This window comes from Chinchilla lanigera, unplaced genomic scaffold, assembly GCF_000276665.1.
Source record: "Chinchilla lanigera isolate Chin_1 unplaced genomic scaffold, ChiLan1.0 scaffold00074, whole genome shotgun sequence".
NCBI lineage: Eukaryota > Metazoa > Chordata > Mammalia > Rodentia > Chinchillidae > Chinchilla > Chinchilla lanigera.
Window position 1 is genome coordinate 10,952,642 of NW_004955475.1, and position 18,413 is coordinate 10,971,054.

General features: G+C 38.9%; 1 protein-coding gene across 4 annotated transcripts in view; it reads left to right on the plus strand.

Moving 5' to 3' along the window:
• The window catches only part of Taf1 (TAF1 RNA polymerase II, TATA box binding protein (TBP)-associated factor, 250kDa), a 76,702-nt gene that overhangs the window by 22,467 nt on the left and 35,822 nt on the right, over nt 1–18,413 (plus strand). For all 4 annotated transcript variants that reach the window (XM_005401669.2, XM_005401671.2, XM_005401670.2 and 1 more), the window contains exons 19-28: nt 4,713–4,862; nt 5,215–5,334; nt 5,631–5,806; nt 6,652–6,830; nt 8,677–8,890; nt 9,972–10,137; nt 11,943–12,154; nt 15,295–15,403; nt 15,596–15,694; nt 16,001–16,178. In XM_005401669.2, coding sequence (XP_005401726.1) covers nt 4,713–4,862; nt 5,215–5,334; nt 5,631–5,806; nt 6,652–6,830; nt 8,677–8,890; nt 9,972–10,137; nt 11,943–12,154; nt 15,295–15,403; nt 15,596–15,694; nt 16,001–16,178 — 1,603 coding nt within the window. The remainder of the gene's footprint in view (nt 1–4,712; nt 4,863–5,214; nt 5,335–5,630; nt 5,807–6,651; nt 6,831–8,676; nt 8,891–9,971; nt 10,138–11,942; nt 12,155–15,294; nt 15,404–15,595; nt 15,695–16,000; nt 16,179–18,413) is intronic.

Here is an 18,413-nt window from a genome sequence, read left to right on the forward strand (position 1 = left end):
TACCACAGTTTATTTAATCACCTTTGAAAACATTTTAGCTCCCAGTATTGGGCTATTATGAATAACACTATTTTATATTCTCTTTCTCTTTGGGTAGATACCTAAAAATGAAATTGCTGAGTGATGATACAGTAATTCCCTGTTTAACCTTTGGAGAAACTTTTTCTACAGGGGTTGTACTATTTTACATTCCCGTCAGCAATATAGGAACGTGTTCAGGTTTCTCTACATCTTCAGCAATGTTTGTTATTTCATTTTTTTAAGAAATGGCCCTGCTTAGGTATTAGGTGTTCTCCCACTGTGTTTTTAATTTGCATTTCTTTCTTTCTTTCCTTCTTTCTTTCTTTCCTCCCTTTCTTTTCTTTCTTTCTTTCTTTCTTTCTTTCTTTCTTTCTTTCTTTCTGAGGTCTCGCTATGCAGTTAGATTGTCTTTGAGCTCACTATGTAGCCCAGGCTGGCCTCAAACTCGTGGTAATCCTCCTGCCTCAGCCTCCCAAATGCTGGGTAGTTTGCATTTTTCTAAGCAGGTATTTGTTATGTGACTGCAGTGACAATTACTTGGTAGGCTATGGCGAGAGGATCTCCTGAATGTAGGCTTTCCAGACCAGCGTGGATAAAATAGTGAGACCTCATCTCAGAAAAAAGAAATAATTTATATTTTTGTAATCACTAAGGATGTCTTTTCATGTGTTTTTTACCTAGGTAGCTTCTTTGGTCAATTATCTGTTCATCTTTTCTGTCCATTATTTTTAACTGCTTGCTTTTTTTTTTTTTTTTGAGACAGAGTCTCACTATGTAGTCTAGGCTGGCCTTGAACTTACTGTGTAGCCCAATTTGTGGCAATCCTGCTTCAACCTCTCAAGTGCTGGGATTGTAGGTGTGCTCCACCACTCCCAGCAAATTGCTTGTTATTGTTGTTGTTGTTGTTTTTAACTGAAAGTTCAGGCCAGTCGTGGTGATGCACACCTGTAATCCCAGCACTTGGGAGGCTGAGGCAGAAGGATTGCTGTGAGTTGGAGGCCAGTGTGGGCTACAAAGTGAGTTGAAGGCCAGCCTGAACTGCATAGTGGGACGCTGGTCTCAAAAAGACAGAAACAAACAAACAAAAACTGAAAGTTCAGTCATTCATTCCTTTTTTTGTTTGTGTGGTGTTAGAGATTAAACCCAGGGCCTCACACTTGGATAGGAGGGTTCTTTTTCTACATGAATCCTTTGTTAGCTAGTTGATTTGTAGAGTTTATCCCAGTGTTATGAGCTGGGCATGGTGACACACACCTATAAGCCCAGCACTCAGTAGGCTGAGGGAGGAGGATCACCACCAGTTTGAGGGCAGCCTGAACTGCATAGTGAGTTCAAGGTCTATGTGAACTACATAGTGAGACCCTGTCTCAAAAATGCAAAAAACAAAACAAAACAAAAAAATATCTCATGAGGAGCAGAAGTCTAATTTGTCAGCATTCTTTCTCTTTTTTTACTTTCGTTTTATTTTGTTTTGTTTTGAGATAGGGTCTCACTGTGTAGTTCAGGGTGGCCTTGAACTCACCATGTAGCTCAGGCTGGCCTCAAACTTGCCTTGATCCTCCTGCCTCAGCCTCCCGAGTGCTGGGATTACAGGCATGTGCCACCACACCTGTCCTCTTTTGTTACTTTTGCTTTTGGTGTTACACCTAAGAAATTTTTGTCTGACCCATGGTTACAAGGAATTTTTGTATGTTTTCTAATAAAATTTTCATTTTTAATTATTTTTGCATCAACTAGCAAGAGAGCACATGGAAAAGCAAGTCTCATTGTTTAGATTTTAACCTTTAGATCCAGTTCAAGAGCTAGAGATGTAGACTAATGGTAGAGCACTTGGTCAGCATGAAAGAGGCCCTAGGTTAAATCCCTGATAACTTAAGGTGATTTACAAAGTTCTGCATGATTTCATCTCTTGTCATTGCCTGTCTCTAAGCATCAAACATAACTGAAGTTCATTCAGTTTCCTAAATTTCTTTTTTTTGCCTTTGAGAATTTTTCAACTGGTATTACCTTTGCCTGAAATATTCTTGTTTCTTCTTTACTATTACTATGTGAACTTCATTTGCAAATTATATTCTTTTAGAAGCTTTCCCTGACTTTTTTTTGAGACAGGGTCTCACTGGGTAGTTCATACTAGCCTCGTGATCTTCCTGCTATGTGAGTTTGAGGCCTACCTGGGCTACATGGTGAGTTCCAGGCCAGCCTGGACTACATAGCAAGACCTTATCCAAAAAACAATACAAAAAAAACAGAGCAACATAGAGTACAGTTTAAAAAAAAAAAACTGTGACACTATCTATATCTATATCTATATATATCTATATATCTATATCTATATCTATATCTATCTATATATATATATTTTTTTTTTGAGACAGGATCTTGCTATTCAGTTCAGGCTAGCCTTGAGTTCGCTTTGTAGCCCAGGCTGGTCTCAAATTTGCAAAGATCCTCCTGCCTCAGCCTTCTGAGTGCTGGGAACACAGGCATGTACCACCATACCCGGCCATGTATGTATGTATATGTATGTATGTGTATATATATATATATTTATATATTTTCTAACTAATAACCTACAGTGTGTTAATTAACCTTTTCTTTCTGCTAGTAAGAAGATCTCAAGTGGAATTAACCTCAAAAATTTCCTTCTGGTTTTAAATGTCTAAATATAATTAGCACATTTTAGAAATGGTTCACAGTAGGATTCAGATATAATGCAGGTATTGCCTAGACCCCTGAAACATCTGTCCAGCTGGCTAACTCCAGTCTTTTCATTTACCTTTACCTTTCATTTACCTTTCATTTTACAATAAAATGATCCTGAATTTAAAAAAAAGATGATCCTCCTACCTCAGCCTCATGAGTGCTAGGATTATAGGTGTGCGCCACCATGCCTGGCTCCTAACTCTTGATCTCATTCTTTGGTTTCAGACTGGATGATTATCTTTCCCTTCTTTGTGTATATATTGTATCTCTCTCTCCCTCTCGCTTCTTTTTTTTTTTTTTTTTTTTTTGAGACAGAGTCTTGCTGTGTAGTTCAGGCTGGCCTGGAACTCACAGTGATCCTGTGCCTCAGCCTCCCAAATGTGCATACCTGGCCTATATCTTCTATTTCTTATCATGGCGCTGATCATGTAGTATTATTAAATTGGTTATTTTCCCTCACTAGCATAAGGTCCATGAAAAAGTAATCCCTGTCATATAGTAGTTATTCAATAACCATTTGTTAAATGAGTAAATGTCTATAAAAAGAAACAAGATGAGGTCAGAGTGAAGCTCAAAGTATTTTTATTGTTTTGACTGTACAGAAATGATAGATGTGGGCCAGGGATATAGCTCAGTGGCATAAGCGCCTGCCTGGCAAGCACAAGGTCCTGAGTTCGATTCCTGGTACCTAAAAAAAAGAAAGAAATGATAGATGTTTGAGGTGATAAATTTAATCTGATTTAAATATTATACAATACATAGATATATCAAAACATGATGATAGTCCATTAATTTGTACAGTTTTTATGTTCTTATATATCAGTTAAAAATAAAATACTGTAGTACATTTTTGAGCTGAGAATGAAAAGTGAGTGAAAGAGTTTCAGAAATTAGGGATTATTTTGATTAGCCTTCATGATTGAATCTTTTTTTTTTTTTTTTAATCGGGAATTGAACTCAGGACCTTGTGCTTGCCAGGCAGGCGCTGTGCCACTCAGCTATATTCCCAGCCCCCATGATTGAATCTTGAAAAGAGAATTAACCATTTTCTAACTAATCAGGTATATTCCTCCCCCACACCCCCAACCTGTGCTGGCGCTCAAACCCAGGGCCCCATACGAGTCATATGTACTCTTGACTAGTCTGTGGGCAAGCACATTCATCCCTTGTCCTAATTCTCAAATTATTTTGTAGGATCAGTAAATACCTTTTGACCAGACCAGTGGCTGAAATAGATTGGGCTTTAGTTTAATACTGCTAGGTTTGGACCAGTGCCTTTTTTTTTTTTTTTTTTTTTTTTGAGACAGGGTTTCACTATACAGTTCAGGGCGGCCTTAAACTGACTTTGTACCCCAGACTGGCCTCAAAGTCGCAGTGATCCTCCTACCTCAGCTTCCCGAGTGCTAGGATTATATGCATGCGCCACCACATCCAGCCTGGGACCAGTACTTTTGAAAGCAAACTGTTTTAAAGAGTCTACTTGAACAATTAGTCAATTGCAGTTATCATTCTAGCTTTGAGCATCATGAATATGGGGGCAATTTAGAGTGCTCGCTCATTTAAGTCTTAGGGGTATAGGACTGAAGGATACCACCATTCTTACTCCTTACCCTGGTTGAGCTCTTGATTTCTATTTTTTTTTTTTTTTTGTCTTCTGGAGACAGGGTCTCGCTATGCAGTTCAGGCTTGCCTTGAGCTCACTTTGTAGGCCAGGCTGGTCTTGAATTCGCAAGGATCCTGCCTCAGCCTCCCGAGTGCTGGGATTACAGGTGTGCGCCACCACACCTGATTTCTATTTAATTTCATGATTTAAGTACCATAGGAAAGAAAGGAGCTGAGTACTGGACAGCTCTATTTTGTTGTTGTTCTTTGTAGATAATTTAAGAAAGTATGAAATTATTCATTATAATTATTCTGCCCTTCTAGGTAATGGCTAAACATAGAACAATGGTTTCTTATAGCCCTCAGAATCTCTTTCTGTACTTCAGGTTCGCACTGCTCCTTGGAACACCACAAGAGCTTTCATTGCTGCCATGAAGGGCAAGTGTCTACTGGAGGTGACTGGGGTGGCAGATCCCACAGGGTGTGGTGAAGGATTCTCCTATGTGAAAATTCCAAACAAACCAACACAGCAGAAGGTAAGATTGGATTTCTAGAAGGAGATTATTAAAGAAAGGGGGACTTAAAACTGGAGATAAATGGTGGAGGATCTGGAAAGTGATAGAGTTGGTAGAATGACTTAGACACCTAATATGAATAATTCAGCTTCTTAGAGCTGGGTATGGTGGTACACAGCTGTAATCCCAGTACTCTAAGAGGCTGAGGCAGGGGGATTACAAGTTCAAACCTAATGTAGGCAATTTAAGGACTTAGTGAGACCCTGTCTCAAAATAAATTGTAAAAAGGGCTGGTGATATAGCTCAGTAAAAGGGCATGGGTTCAAACTCCAGTTCAGCTTTTAAGATACTAACTTGGTTTTGTTTGCGGTAGGATGATAAGGAACCTCAGCCAGTGAAGAAGACAGTGACCGGAACAGATGCAGACCTTCGTCGCCTTTCTCTGAAAAATGCCAAGCAACTTCTTCGTAAATTTGGCGTGCCTGAGGAAGAGGTGGGTGTGGAAGAGGGAAACTTGGGAACACCTAGAGGCTTTGTGTATGTAGGGAACGGTTAGAAGGCAGTTGTAAGGAACTATCTGGAGAACTTTGTGCTATAGGTTATAGTAGGTTATGGATACTTTTGTAAGAGTTAGCTTTCTTGAAGCTTTCTGTTTACTCTGCTTTGGATGATTTTTTGGTTTATCTCTCTCTCATCATGTGCCTTGGTTTGTCCTTTGAAATCTCTTTATTTATTTATTTACATATATAAATATATGTAAATAAATAAATTTGTGCATATGTCTCGTAGATTAAAAAGTTGTCCCGCTGGGAAGTGATTGATGTGGTGCGTACAATGTCAACAGAACAGGCCCGCTCTGGAGAGGGCCCTATGAGTAAATTTGCCCGTGGATCAAGGTTTTCTGTTGCTGAACATCAAGAGCGTTACAAAGAGGAATGCCAGCGTATCTTTGACCTACAGAACAAGTATGTTATTTCAGTCCTGCAGAAAATTCAAGCTGGAAAGGGAAGAAGTCCCAGATACTGTTTAGTTTAGCTTTATTTTTGTGATGTTGAGGATTGAACCCAAAGCCTTACACATGCTAGGCAAGTTCTCTGCTGTTAGGCTCCATCTCCAGCCTCTCTTCCCTGATTTATAATGAAGAGGAAATCACTTAAAAATACGACTAGGTAATCAAGTATCTGAGATGCTACAATAGTATATTTTTGTTATAGTGCTGCTAGAATACCTGCTCCTTTCAAAACCGTTTGGCATAAGTAGTGTGAATGTCGAGAGTTGGTAGGCTTATGCTCTGGATTCCAGGGCAACTCTTACTGCTTTCTTGGTCTGGCCCTCACAGCCATAACAGTAGTAACAGGTGACCGGGTTTTTTTCTGAAAGCTTAGTTGCAAGATAATAGTAATGTGCTGTTAAAAGTGACCAGTGTGCTGGTTTCTCACCTTCTCTCCAGGAATTCTGAAAGTTACAGCAATTTCGTAAACTTGCCTCATTCACTAAATATGAAAACTTTGTAAAGTTTTCCCATAAAGGGTCCTACGGTACTTAGTGGATTTTTATTTTTTTTTAAGACGAGTTCTCACTGTGTAGTTCAGGCTGGCCTTGAACTCAAGGCAGTCCTCCTGCCTCAGCCTCCTGAGTGCTGAGATTATAGGTGTGCGCCACCACACCCAGCTGCTTAGTGAATTTTGAGTATGCCTTTTTAAGGTTGATTCTCCAGTTTTCTACTTTGGCCTACAGTCCTGTTCTCTCTAGTTGTCTCTATACTTTTGTATTTATCTTTGTCTTAATTTACCATTTTTTTTCTTTTTAGGGTTTTGTCATCGACTGAAGTCTTATCAACTGATACAGACAGCAGCTCAGCTGAAGACAGTGATTTTGAAGAAATGGGAAAGAATATTGAGAACATGCTGCAGAACAAGAAAACAAGTTCTCAACTGTCACGTGAACGTGAGGAGCAGGAGCGGAAGGAGCTACAGCGGATGCTACTGGGTAAGGGTAGTGGTTTCACAGAAAAAGCAGAGTAAGCTCAAAAAAGTGTAAATAGCCTAGTATGATAGTGCATGCCTATAATCCCAGCACTCAGGAGGCTAAGACAAGAGAACCACTGCAAGTTGGAAGCCAGCCTGGGATACATAGTTCAAGGCCAGCCTGGACTACATAGCGAGACTGTCTCAAAAAAAAAATAAATAACTGCAGACACTGAGACAAAGCTGGAGGCAAAGTAGAGGATGAATATAGAAAAGCCTGTAGATAAGATAGATTTCTGCCATCTAGACTCTAGGTTTGTTTGTGCAGAACAAATTGAAGGGGCTCCCTTTGTATCAGGTACCTGGCCAAGCAAGGGCTGTGTTTTTAAAGTGAGCTTTCTCTCACCAGGTGAGTCCAACCTGCATTGGACATGCCTGTATTATAATGAAATATATTTTAAAATGAAGTTTTGGTTACGTATATTAACTATATTATATATTTTACCTGTAGCCCCAAACAATTTCTCTTCACTCAGTATGGTCCAAGCAAGCCAGGTGTATCCAACCTTCAAGCCAGAGGTTGGACATGGCTATGGGTAACAGTTTTTAATACAGAATCTGTGGATAGTTTTGGGGGATTGTCCTTGAACCCTTTTACATTACATGTAAAGTTCTGTGCAAATGTGCATGTTTTAGAGAAGATTCATGGCTTCTAAAAGATTCTCAAAGGAGCCTTAAACCCTTAAAAGACTTAAAAATGACCAAAAATTGCAGAAGTTGAGGGTAAGGATGATGGTTATGACTGGAATTCATTTGGGACGTGGGAATTGGGGAAGAAATGGGTAAAAGTCAAGACTACCTTAAGGTTTCATTCTGACTTACTAGGAAGATGTTGTTATCACTAATTTCAGAGAAAAGCAAATTTAGGAAGAGAATGTATATTGTGCAGGGTTTGAAGTCCCCATGATATTCAAGAGTATAGATGTCAAATATGAGTACTTGAATGTAGATACTGAGAGGATAAACATTAAATATGAAGATTTTAATAACTGTTCTCATTCACACTAATTTTTTTTTCTCTTGGTTTCTCCCTCTCTGTAAAGGTTTTGTGTAATTTCATTGTTCTAGCTACTTTGTAAAGATGTAATATAACCCTTCCACAATGTGGTCTTTTAGGTCTTTGCTAGTGTGGTTTGGACCACAGTATCCGCATCACATGGAGATTAGTTAGAAAGGTAGAACCTTGGGCCTTTTTTCAGACCTACTGAATTACAATCTTTATTTTAACAGCCCACCCCCCGGTGATTCCTATTCATACTAAAGTTTTGAGAAGGCGAGGTGTGGTGCACGCCTGTAATCCCAGCATGTAATCCTAGCACTTAGGAGGCTGAGGCAAAGAGGATCGCCCTGAGGTTGAGGCCAGCCTTACTGCATAGTGAGATCCTGTCTGAAAACGAAAAGTTTTGAGAAATATAATACTCTGGACATGTTTCTGTGGTGTCATATTTCCTTTTATGCGTGCTCGCTTGGGTGTTTTCATCATTAACTTCTTGCTTGGAATTTTCTATTGCCCTGTTACTAAGAGGAATCAGAATATAGCTACTGCTCCTCCATCTCCTCTAGCGGACATCTAGTTCTTTGAGGATTGGGGGGAACTTTTGTACTTGTAAAAATGGAAATTAAGAGTGGTAAGATGAAATTAGGAAAGGATAAATTAGTCCTGGTAGTACTGGGCTGGTGGGGACTTTGGTGCTTTCTTTAAAGCCATGGTTTTGTGGCTTGTCAAATTCATTGTCTCCACTCATTGCCAAGAAAACAGCCACTTGGGTGGAAGGGGCAGTATTTGGAAATCTCTTTCTACCTTGCAGCAGCGGGCTCAGCTGCATCAGGAAACAATCATAGAGATGATGACACAGCTTCTGTGACTAGCCTTAACTCCTCTGCCACTGGTCGTTGTCTCAAGATATATCGCACATTTCGAGATGAAGAAGGGAAAGAGTATGTTCGCTGTGAGACAGTCCGAAAACCAGCTGTCATAGATGCCTATGTGCGTATACGCACTACAAAAGATGAGGAATTCATGTGAGTTTTATTTACCACTTCCAATTATGATAGGGAGAATAATGGTGGAGAAGTTGGTCATAATTGGGAACCATCTTGCCTATACATCTCTGGGTTTGAACAAGCCATATCACCAGGAAAATTTATGTTCGCTACAAAATAAAGGCATATCACATTTTACCAGAGTTCTTTGTATTTGGCTGTTTAGTTTCTTAAAAATGTTAGGGATTACTTAGGACTTACTATAAGAAGTAACTATGTAAGGTAGAAATATAGTAGGCAGTCAGACAGGACTGGGCTCTAGCGGAGATAAGAATGCACCAGGACTTTGGCTGGAAGTACATCTGAATATTAAAGTCCAATGGCTAGTTTTACATACTTCCCTAAAGGATGAATGGAGGCTTGGGATTATCAGTATCACCCTTTTGGGATTTCCCATTATCTCATTAGGGGTGGGCCATCTTCTCCCACCCACTAAGACTGCTAAGACTAAAGATAAGACTAAGACTATAGATTAGTTAATGATGTCACTCATGTACCCTTGCTACCATTAGATCAATATTACATAAGCAACTATACTTGCAATTGTATTGGTTAATCATAATTTTTGACCAATGTTGTATCTGCGTCATGATTTGCTCTGTAAAACTTCCTTTGAGGGGTAGGCTTGTTGGCTGCCCATTTGGGACCACTCCTGTCTCTGAGGAGCTGTTCCTATTCCCCATTCTTTTTGCAAATAAATTTTCCTGCTCTTGAAAAGGTAACTTCAGATGAAGGAAGCCAGGCATGGTGGGGCACACCTGTAATCCCAGCACTTGGGAGGCTGAGGCAGGAGGATTATTGCTAGTTCGAGACCAGCCTGGGCTACAAAGTGAGCTCAAGGCCAGCCTCTGAACTGCATATCAAAACCCTATCTCAAAAAAGACCAAAAAAAAAACCAAAAATCAGATGGAGGGCTAACTAGCAAGAGAGTTGGGAATGCAGGTATTCCCTTTTAATTTCAGCCTGGGTGGATTATTTTAGTTCTGAGATGTTAGCTATTAGGACATTCTTCTTGGTTTAGGTTTCTTATGTGATCTCCCTTTCCCCCTCTGCTGTTCAGTCGAAAATTTGCCCTTTTTGATGAACAGCATCGAGAAGAGATGCGAAAAGAGCGGCGGAGGATTCAAGAACAATTAAGGAGGCTTAAGCGGAACCAGGAAAAGGAGAAGCTTAAGGGTCCTCCTGAGAAGAAGCCCAAAAAACTAAAGGAGCGTCCTGACCTAAAAGTAAGTGTAATATGGCATAATCACAACTAACAAAACAAAGAAAGCAAGCAAGCATACCTTTTTTGTTAGCTTTCATTATCCTCCCTTACTGAGAATGAGAGCAGTATTGTGGAAAGCTAGTTTGCATTGATTTGGCAGTTTCAGTGTTTTTAGTAATAGTGTGAGTGGTCCCAACACCACCAAGCCCAATCTGGTGTCACTGTTCTCATCAGATGTCATTTATACTTCCTTTGAAATATTTTCTAGGAGTTAATAGGTTTGGTGGATTTTTCAGCTGCATATTTGTGTGTGTGTGTATAGTCACATCTCTTTTTTTTGTCTTGCAATTTTTTATTGTACTGTTAGAGGAAGCAGACAATACCTGGCAGTGAAATACAGAGGCTCATGCATGCTAAGACAAGCATGCTACCACTGAGCTACATCCCCTGTTTTTTTAAGAAGTTGTACATATTTTAAAATGCAACAAACCAGGTATCATGGGACACACCTGTAATTCCAGCTACTTAGGAGGCTGAAGCTGGAGGATGACAACTAAGAGGCCAGCCTGGGCAGTGATCTCAAAATAAAAAGTAAGAGGGGCTGGGGATTTAGCTCAGCAGCAAAAGCGCCTGCCTGGCAAGCGCAAGGTCGTGAGTTCAGTTCCCGGTACCGGAGAAAAACCAAAAAAAAAAAAAAAAAGTAAGGGCTGGGGTTGTAGCACAGCAGTAGAGTGCCCCTGGGTTCGATTCCCAGTATTGGGGAAAAAAGCAATAAAACTAAAACATATATAGGATACAAATTGTTTTACACTTAAAGTAGGACTTCTTGCATGGTGGCACATGTCTATAATTCCAGCATCCTGGGAAGCTGAGAGAGGAACATTGCAAGTTCAAGCCCAATCTGGGTACTTTAGTGACTTCACAAGATCCTATCTCCAAAAATAAAAAGGGCTGGGAATATAGCTCAGTATGACGGCCATGGGTTTAATCCTCAGTACCAAAACAAAACAAACAAAAAATAACTTAGTCCTGCAGGCATTACTGTGCAGTGTGACTGTAAAGTGCTCCATAAGATGAAGCACCTGTGGTACAGTAGAAGGAGCCATGAACTTAGAAACAGAAGATCTGATTGAGTTTTGGTTCTGCCACTTAATAGCTCTGTGATCTTCACCTCTCTAAACATGTTTTCTAAAAAATAATAGTCTCTCACAATGTTGTATTAAATGAAGTAAATCATGTGAAGCTCTTGATAAATTGTATTCAACAAATATAATGCACAGTTAACATGTACTTAAGTCATTAAATGTTTTGATGTTCCTTTCTATATATGTGATATTAGATAAGTGTGATATGATACTGGTCCCATTTTACAAATGAAACTGAGTTCTAGGATACCAGAGCCACTCAGTTGAAAAACTGAGATGGAGATTTGATACCATTGAGCTTTTTCCTTGTTTTAACTATGGAAGTCTGCCTAGATAACTGATTATGCTTGGACTTCCAGCTGCCATTCACCTGCAGATTTAATATTGTCACAGTTCATGACTTACATTGGGAATGGAAATCCGTTCCCTTTTATTCCTCACATGATTTTTTTAAAGAAATGTTTAGCCTCTGGATTTTATTTTCTCTTTTATGTGTCATTTCTATATGTGGACTTTTGTCTAGTGGCTTCTATAGATAGGTGAATAACCATTCTATTATAGAGAAAGTTCTGAAATTGTCCTTGTTTCTCTTTTGCCTTTACTTTGTTTTTCCTTCACTGGCTTATCTCCAACATATTTCAGCCTGCTTGTGTCTGACATGTTGATATTTTTCCTTTCATAGCTGAAATGTGGAGCATGTGGTGCCATTGGGCACATGAGGACAAACAAATTCTGTCCCCTTTATTACCAAACAAATGCTCCGCCTTCCAATCCCGTTGCCATGACAGAGGAACAGGAGGAGGAGTTGGAAAAGACAGTCATTCATAATGATAATGAAGAACTTATCAAGGTTGAAGGGACCAAGATTGTCTTGGGGAAACAGTTAATCGAGAGGTAAGAGCAGCAGGAAGTGGTATGGGAGAGATGTATCGGAGGTTGATGATGTTCATGGGTGGCAGGGGTAGATGTGATAGTGTTCGCTGAAGTGGAACTGAGAATACAGGAATTTTGCAGTTTTCTCTGTAATACTTGTCAGTAATGAAAGTAACAGCACTCATTAGGTTCTACTACTTGCCCTGGGGCATGTTACCTAACATTTCTGTGTCTTAGTTTGTAAATAAAAATCCAGCCACTATTTACCAGGTTAGTTATGTAGATAAAATGAAAGAGACTATAAAATACATATTTCAATGCCTGACATATAGTAGATACCAGTAGATCTTAATTCTCTCTTGCTATTCTACTTCTAGGCACTTTTAATAATTGCAAGGTCCCTAATGTCAGTGTTCTGAAAGAGCGTCCAAAAAGATCGAGGAAACATAAACTATGCATACGTATGTCTCTTGCCCTCAGAGAGTTTGATAATAAAATGGAGTTTTAGAATTTTGTTTAGTTTGAAAATTTTAAACCTATAGAAAATTGGAAAGCATACAATATTGCTGGGCATGGTGGTAATCCAAGCATGTGGAAGGCTGAGGCAGGAAGATCAGTGTGAGTTCACAGCTAGCTTGAACTGCATAGCAAAACCCTGTCTCAAAAATACCAAAAACGGGCTGGGGATTTAGCTCAGCGGCAAAAAGCGCCTGCCTGGCAAGCGCAAGGTCGTGAGTTCGGTTCCTGGTACCGGAGAAAAACCAAAAAAAAAAAAAAAAAAAAAACCAAAAAGAACCAAAAAAGAAAAAAAAAATACCCTAGTCTTCTAAATTCAGTAGTGTGTATTTTGCCACATGCTTCATTGTTATATATCTTTTTTTCTGATGCATTTGTAAGTTGCAAGCATCATGTTTCATTCCCAAGTTCTTTAATACACATCTCATATGTAATATTTTGACCTTATTCAAATTTCTGCAGTTGTATCAATGTCCTTTATTCCCCCTCCCCAATTCTGGATCCAGTCTGAGTCCAGACATTAAATACACTTTGATTCTCTTCATTTAAAACTGTCTTTTCCACCTTTTATATTTTTCGTGATACTGAATTTTGTTTGTTAGAGTTTTTTGTTTTGTTTTTTGAAACAGGGTCTTACTATGCAGTTGAGGCTGGTCTTGAACTCACTATGTAGCCCAGGTTGGCCTTGGACTTGGGGTGATCCTCTTGCCTGAGCCCTCCAAATGTTGGGATTACAGGCATGTGCCACCATGCCTGGCTATTTTACATGATACTGAAATTTTTGAAGCATTCATGCCAGTTGTCTCATAACCCACTTTCTAGATTTGTCTGATTATTTTCTCGTGGATTAGATTCAAATTAAATATTTTTGGCTAGACATTCTACATAGATGATATTATGTACTTTATCACATCAGGAAGCACATAATGTCAGGATTTCCCTTTATCTTCAGGCCTTGGAATAAAGGTATATTTTCCCCTTTGTAATTAAGCTGTGGGTGAATATCCCTTTCCCTAACATTCCCACTGGTTCTGGCACTCATTGGTAATCATTGCCTGACTCAGTTATTTCATTGAAGGTTAAAAAACATGGATTTTCTAAATATAACATTTCTCAAAAAATAAATCTTAACATTTCTCTACAGTAGCTGGCATTTTTCTATAAAGAAAAGTTTCTATATCTCCCTTTAAGTATTACTATAAATTCTGAAATTTTTCCTTTAATGTATTATAATTAGCATCTTTTGGTTTTTTGAGACAGGATTTCGCTATGTAGTTCAGGGTGACCTTGAACTCATGGCAATCCTCCTGCCTCAGCCTCCTGAGTGCTGGGATTACAGGCATGCGCCACCATGCCTGGCAACATCATTAATTTTGATGTGTAATATCCTAAATTTGACTCAAAGCCAGATCCTGTATTCTTTTGAAATGACCCTGTAAATCTTTGAGAACTTCGCTTCCTGGCACTCTGAATTTTCCTTGTCCTGTACCTAGAATCAGCTATTTCTCTAGGGAACCCGGATTTCTTTTTGGAGGGAGGTATTTAGAGGTGTTAGATATAATCTTACCACTGAGATATCGTTGCTTCTCAGCTATTTTAGTAAACAGAACTAGGAAGTATATGTGTATTTTAGTTTAGTTTAGTTTATTAATATAGTTGTACATAAAGTTTACATTCCTGGTGGGAAGTTTGTACATACACATAACACATCTTAATTTCTTTTTTCATCCCCTCTCCTTTTTCTCCCTCTCCCATCTCTTTTTGAGACAGGGTCTCACTATGCAGTTCAAACTGGTCTTGAGTTCACTTTGTAGCCCAGGCTGGTCTCGAACTTGTAACGATCCTCCTGCCTCAGCCTCCCAAGTGCTGGGATTACAGGCGTGCGCCACCACGCCCGGCTTTCCTCTCCCATCTCTTGATCCTTTTTTGGTACATGTTTGCAATACATAATGTTTACATTGCTTTTGTGGAGTTGGTATATAACACATCTCAGTTCCTTTTTTTATCCCATATCTCTTCCCTACCTCACTCTTTCCTACATGTATTTTAAATCACAACTTAGTTTTTTTTGTTTTTTGAGATAGGATCTCACTAGGTAGTTTAGGCTACCCTGAACTCACTGTGTAGACCAGGTTGGCCTTGAACTTAGGTGAACTCCTTCTGCCTCAGATTTCCCAGTGCTGGGATTACAGGTGTGTGCCACCATCCCTGGCTACTTAAATCACAACTTCTAACTGGTACTTTTGATTCAAATTACACAGTACCTACAGACTCAGTCTTTTTTTTTTTTTTTTTTTGAATCGGGAATTGAACTCAGGACCTTGCACTTGCCAGGTAGGCTCTTGTGCCCCTGAGTTATATCCCCGGCCCTATACTCTGAATCCTCATCTTCCCCCATTTCATGTTTGTATCCTTTCTCTGATTATTAACATTAATATATTCATTTGTTTTGCCTTATAAGTACAAAATAGTTTCAATTACTATACCAATGCTGTTACTTAACTCTATAAATAGGTTCAAGATATTTTCAGGGTTTGCTATCCTTGAATTATATATTGCTGAAGTTGTACAGTTGGCTTTTTCCTGTAGTTGCTTCTTTCCTAGGAAGTAGGGGCTGCATGCTATAAAAGTTTTATTAATTGCAGTGCTGATGAGGTTCGCAGAAAATCTCTGGTTCTCAAGTTCCCTAAACAGCAACTTCCTCCCAAGAAAAAACGACGGGTTGGGACTACTGTTCACTGTGACTATTTGAATGTGAGTTTCTACATTGCCCCCTTGTGATCAGATAGGTTCTCATTAATTCCCCTATTCTTCTATGACATGGTCATTCCCTGTAGCCTTTCCCTAAGAATTATGTATGTCGTTCCCTATAGGATTTCTGAAATATATCTATATAGAAAGTGTTCGGTTTTTTGGTCAAAAGAATTCTGATTTCTTGTTTCTTAGAGACCCCATAAGTCCATCCACCGGCGCCGGACAGACCCTATGGTAACATTGTCGTCAATCTTGGAGTCTATCATCAATGACATGAGAGATCTTCCAAATGTGAGTACATTGTATCTGATATCTGCAGTTGGGACGGCAAACCCTTTGTTTTACCTGTGATTTCAGATACATAGAGGGCAGTAGCATGTCAACCTAGGTACCTGGAACTCCTAATTTTGGGGGATGTTTTTTGGTGTTTTTTGTTGTAGTTTTTTAGTAGTTTAGTAGAGGAACTAGACCTGTTCCATATAAAAAGATTCCTTTGAGAGTTAATGATCAGATAGATGGGCGAAATGTCATAGTCCTCTGTTATTGGCTCTGGCAAGTGTTTCTTGCTCATGAATGAGTCTGACTCTGTTTTCACAGACCTACCCTTTTCACACTCCAGTGAATGCAAAGGTTGTAAAGGACTACTACAAAATCATCACTCGACCAATGGATCTACAGACACTCCGTGAAAATGTGCGCAAGCGTCTCTACCCATCTCGGGAAGAGTTCAGAGAACATTTGGAGCTAATTGTGAAAAACAGTGCAACCTATAATGGTAAAGATCATTTGTTCCTTGGGTGCAAAAGTCACCTCTCAGATACTTTAATTATCCCTTACTGGTGCTAAATTCAGACTAGATTGGACTGACCAAAAGGACTACAGTGCATTAGTATAACTGTGGGTATGAAAATGAGGTAATTTATTTGCATTTTATGTCATTTACTATATATATTGCTTCTTTTTATTCCCATTATTTGTTGCTGTATCCTTTAGAGAATTTGGAATCTATATATTGAAATGAAATAGTTACATAGGGAGTAGTGGGAGGAAGAAATAGGCCTAGATAAGTAGAAATGAGATGCATTCAGTGGGGAGAGAGCCTATGTAAACAAAGTACAGTATGTGTTTGTGATCATATTTGCTGTTTAATGTTTTTGAGTCACTTCACAGATTTGGTATAGGAGCAGTTATGTATCCACTCTGCTCAAAAGCTGAAAAGGAAAGCAGGAAGAAATCTGTTTGAGTCTTTTGGTGGAGGGACTTTAAGACAGGGTCCTCACTGTGTAGTTCAGGCTGGCCTTGAACTCACAGCAATCCTCCTGCCTCAGCCTGTGCTGGGATTACAGATGTGTACCACAGCTACTTGGGAGGCTAAGGCAGGAGGATTGCAAGTTCAAAGCCAACCTAAGCATATAGTGAGACCTTGTCTCAAAAATAAAGTAGAAAAGGGCTAGGAATGTAGCTTAGTTGTAGACTGCTTGCCTAGCATGTGTGAGGTCCTGGGTTCAACTCGCAGTGCTATCAAAAGAAAACAAAACAAAACAAAAAAAAGCGCCAATTTCAACATGTCATCCATATTATAGAATGTGTCAGTACTTCATTTCTTTATATTATCACATAATATTTCATTGTATAGATGATACCACATTTTGCCTGTTCATCAGGTGCCTGTACTTTTTGGTGAAATTTTAAAATGTTATTATAGAAATTGTTAGACGTGGAAGTAAAGAGAAGAGAAAATAAACCTCAGTGCACCTACCCACCCAGTTCAACAATTTGTTAGCAGTTGGCCAATCCTTTTTTTTTTTTTTTTTTTTTGAGACAGGGTCTCATTATGTAGTTCAGGCTAGCCTTGAGCTCACTGTGTTGTCCAGGCTGGACTCGAACGCACAATGATCCTCCTGCTCCAGCCTCCTAAGTGTTGGGATTATAGATGTATGCCACCACACCCAGCTCTGGCCAATCTTGTTTAGAATGTATTTCTATATTTGTACCATTTCATCCATAAATACTTGAAATACTTATACTGTCTTTCAATGACTTTTTTTCTAGTCATTTTCTTTCACTGAACCAAGAATTTTCTATGGTAGGAATTGTATTATTTTTTCTTACATTTCCATCATTGGACATGTCATAGTCATTAAATGTGTTGAATGAATAACCAAATGAATACTGAATTAAATAATTAGTAGTTGAGAACAAGCTTGAGGTTTAGGTTCTGGAGAATATTAACACAAGTAGAGACTGAAAGAAGCAGAATTACTGGCTAAATTACATTGTCTTAATTATTCCTATGATAAGCTTAACATAAGGCAAACATTCAGGGAATGTAAGAGAGAGGTCAAATGAGTCAAGGATTTTCTGAAATTATAAGGATTTAAGGAAAACTGAAATAATAATATAATGTATGAAGAAAATTCTTTTATAACAAAAGCTTTGGTTTAGCCAGAATTGAGAACATCACACAAGTTTTGCAAACAAAAATTGCAATTATAAATTATATTAACTGTGGAAAATTATAAATCAGTCATTGATTTCTTTAGTCATCCTTTAAAAAACTGTCATTCCCATCTCTAGAATCATTTTCAAGGTATTTAAGGCAGTTGTAATACACCCCTATCTATGGATATATGCAAACAAATAAAAGAATTTAGTTTATTCAATTTATATTGTGTACTTGTTACATGTTAGGCACTGAATAATAGAAATAATACTGGTGTATTTGTCTCACCCAACAGCTAAGCTGGTGTCTTGCACATATTAGGTGGGGCTTTATTGTTTTTTGTCTTGGTTTTTCAGGCAGAACTATGTATGTTGGTTGTGGTGGTGTATGTCTGTAATCTCAGCACTTGGGAGGCTGAGGCAGGCGGATTGCTGCAAGTTCAAGGCCAGCCTGGGCCACAAAGTGAGTTTAAGGCCAGCCTGAACTACGTAGCGAAACCCTGTCTCAAAAACCAAAGCTAGGAGATGGGCTCTAAAATTAGGCAAAAAGGACCTGAGGGTATAGTTC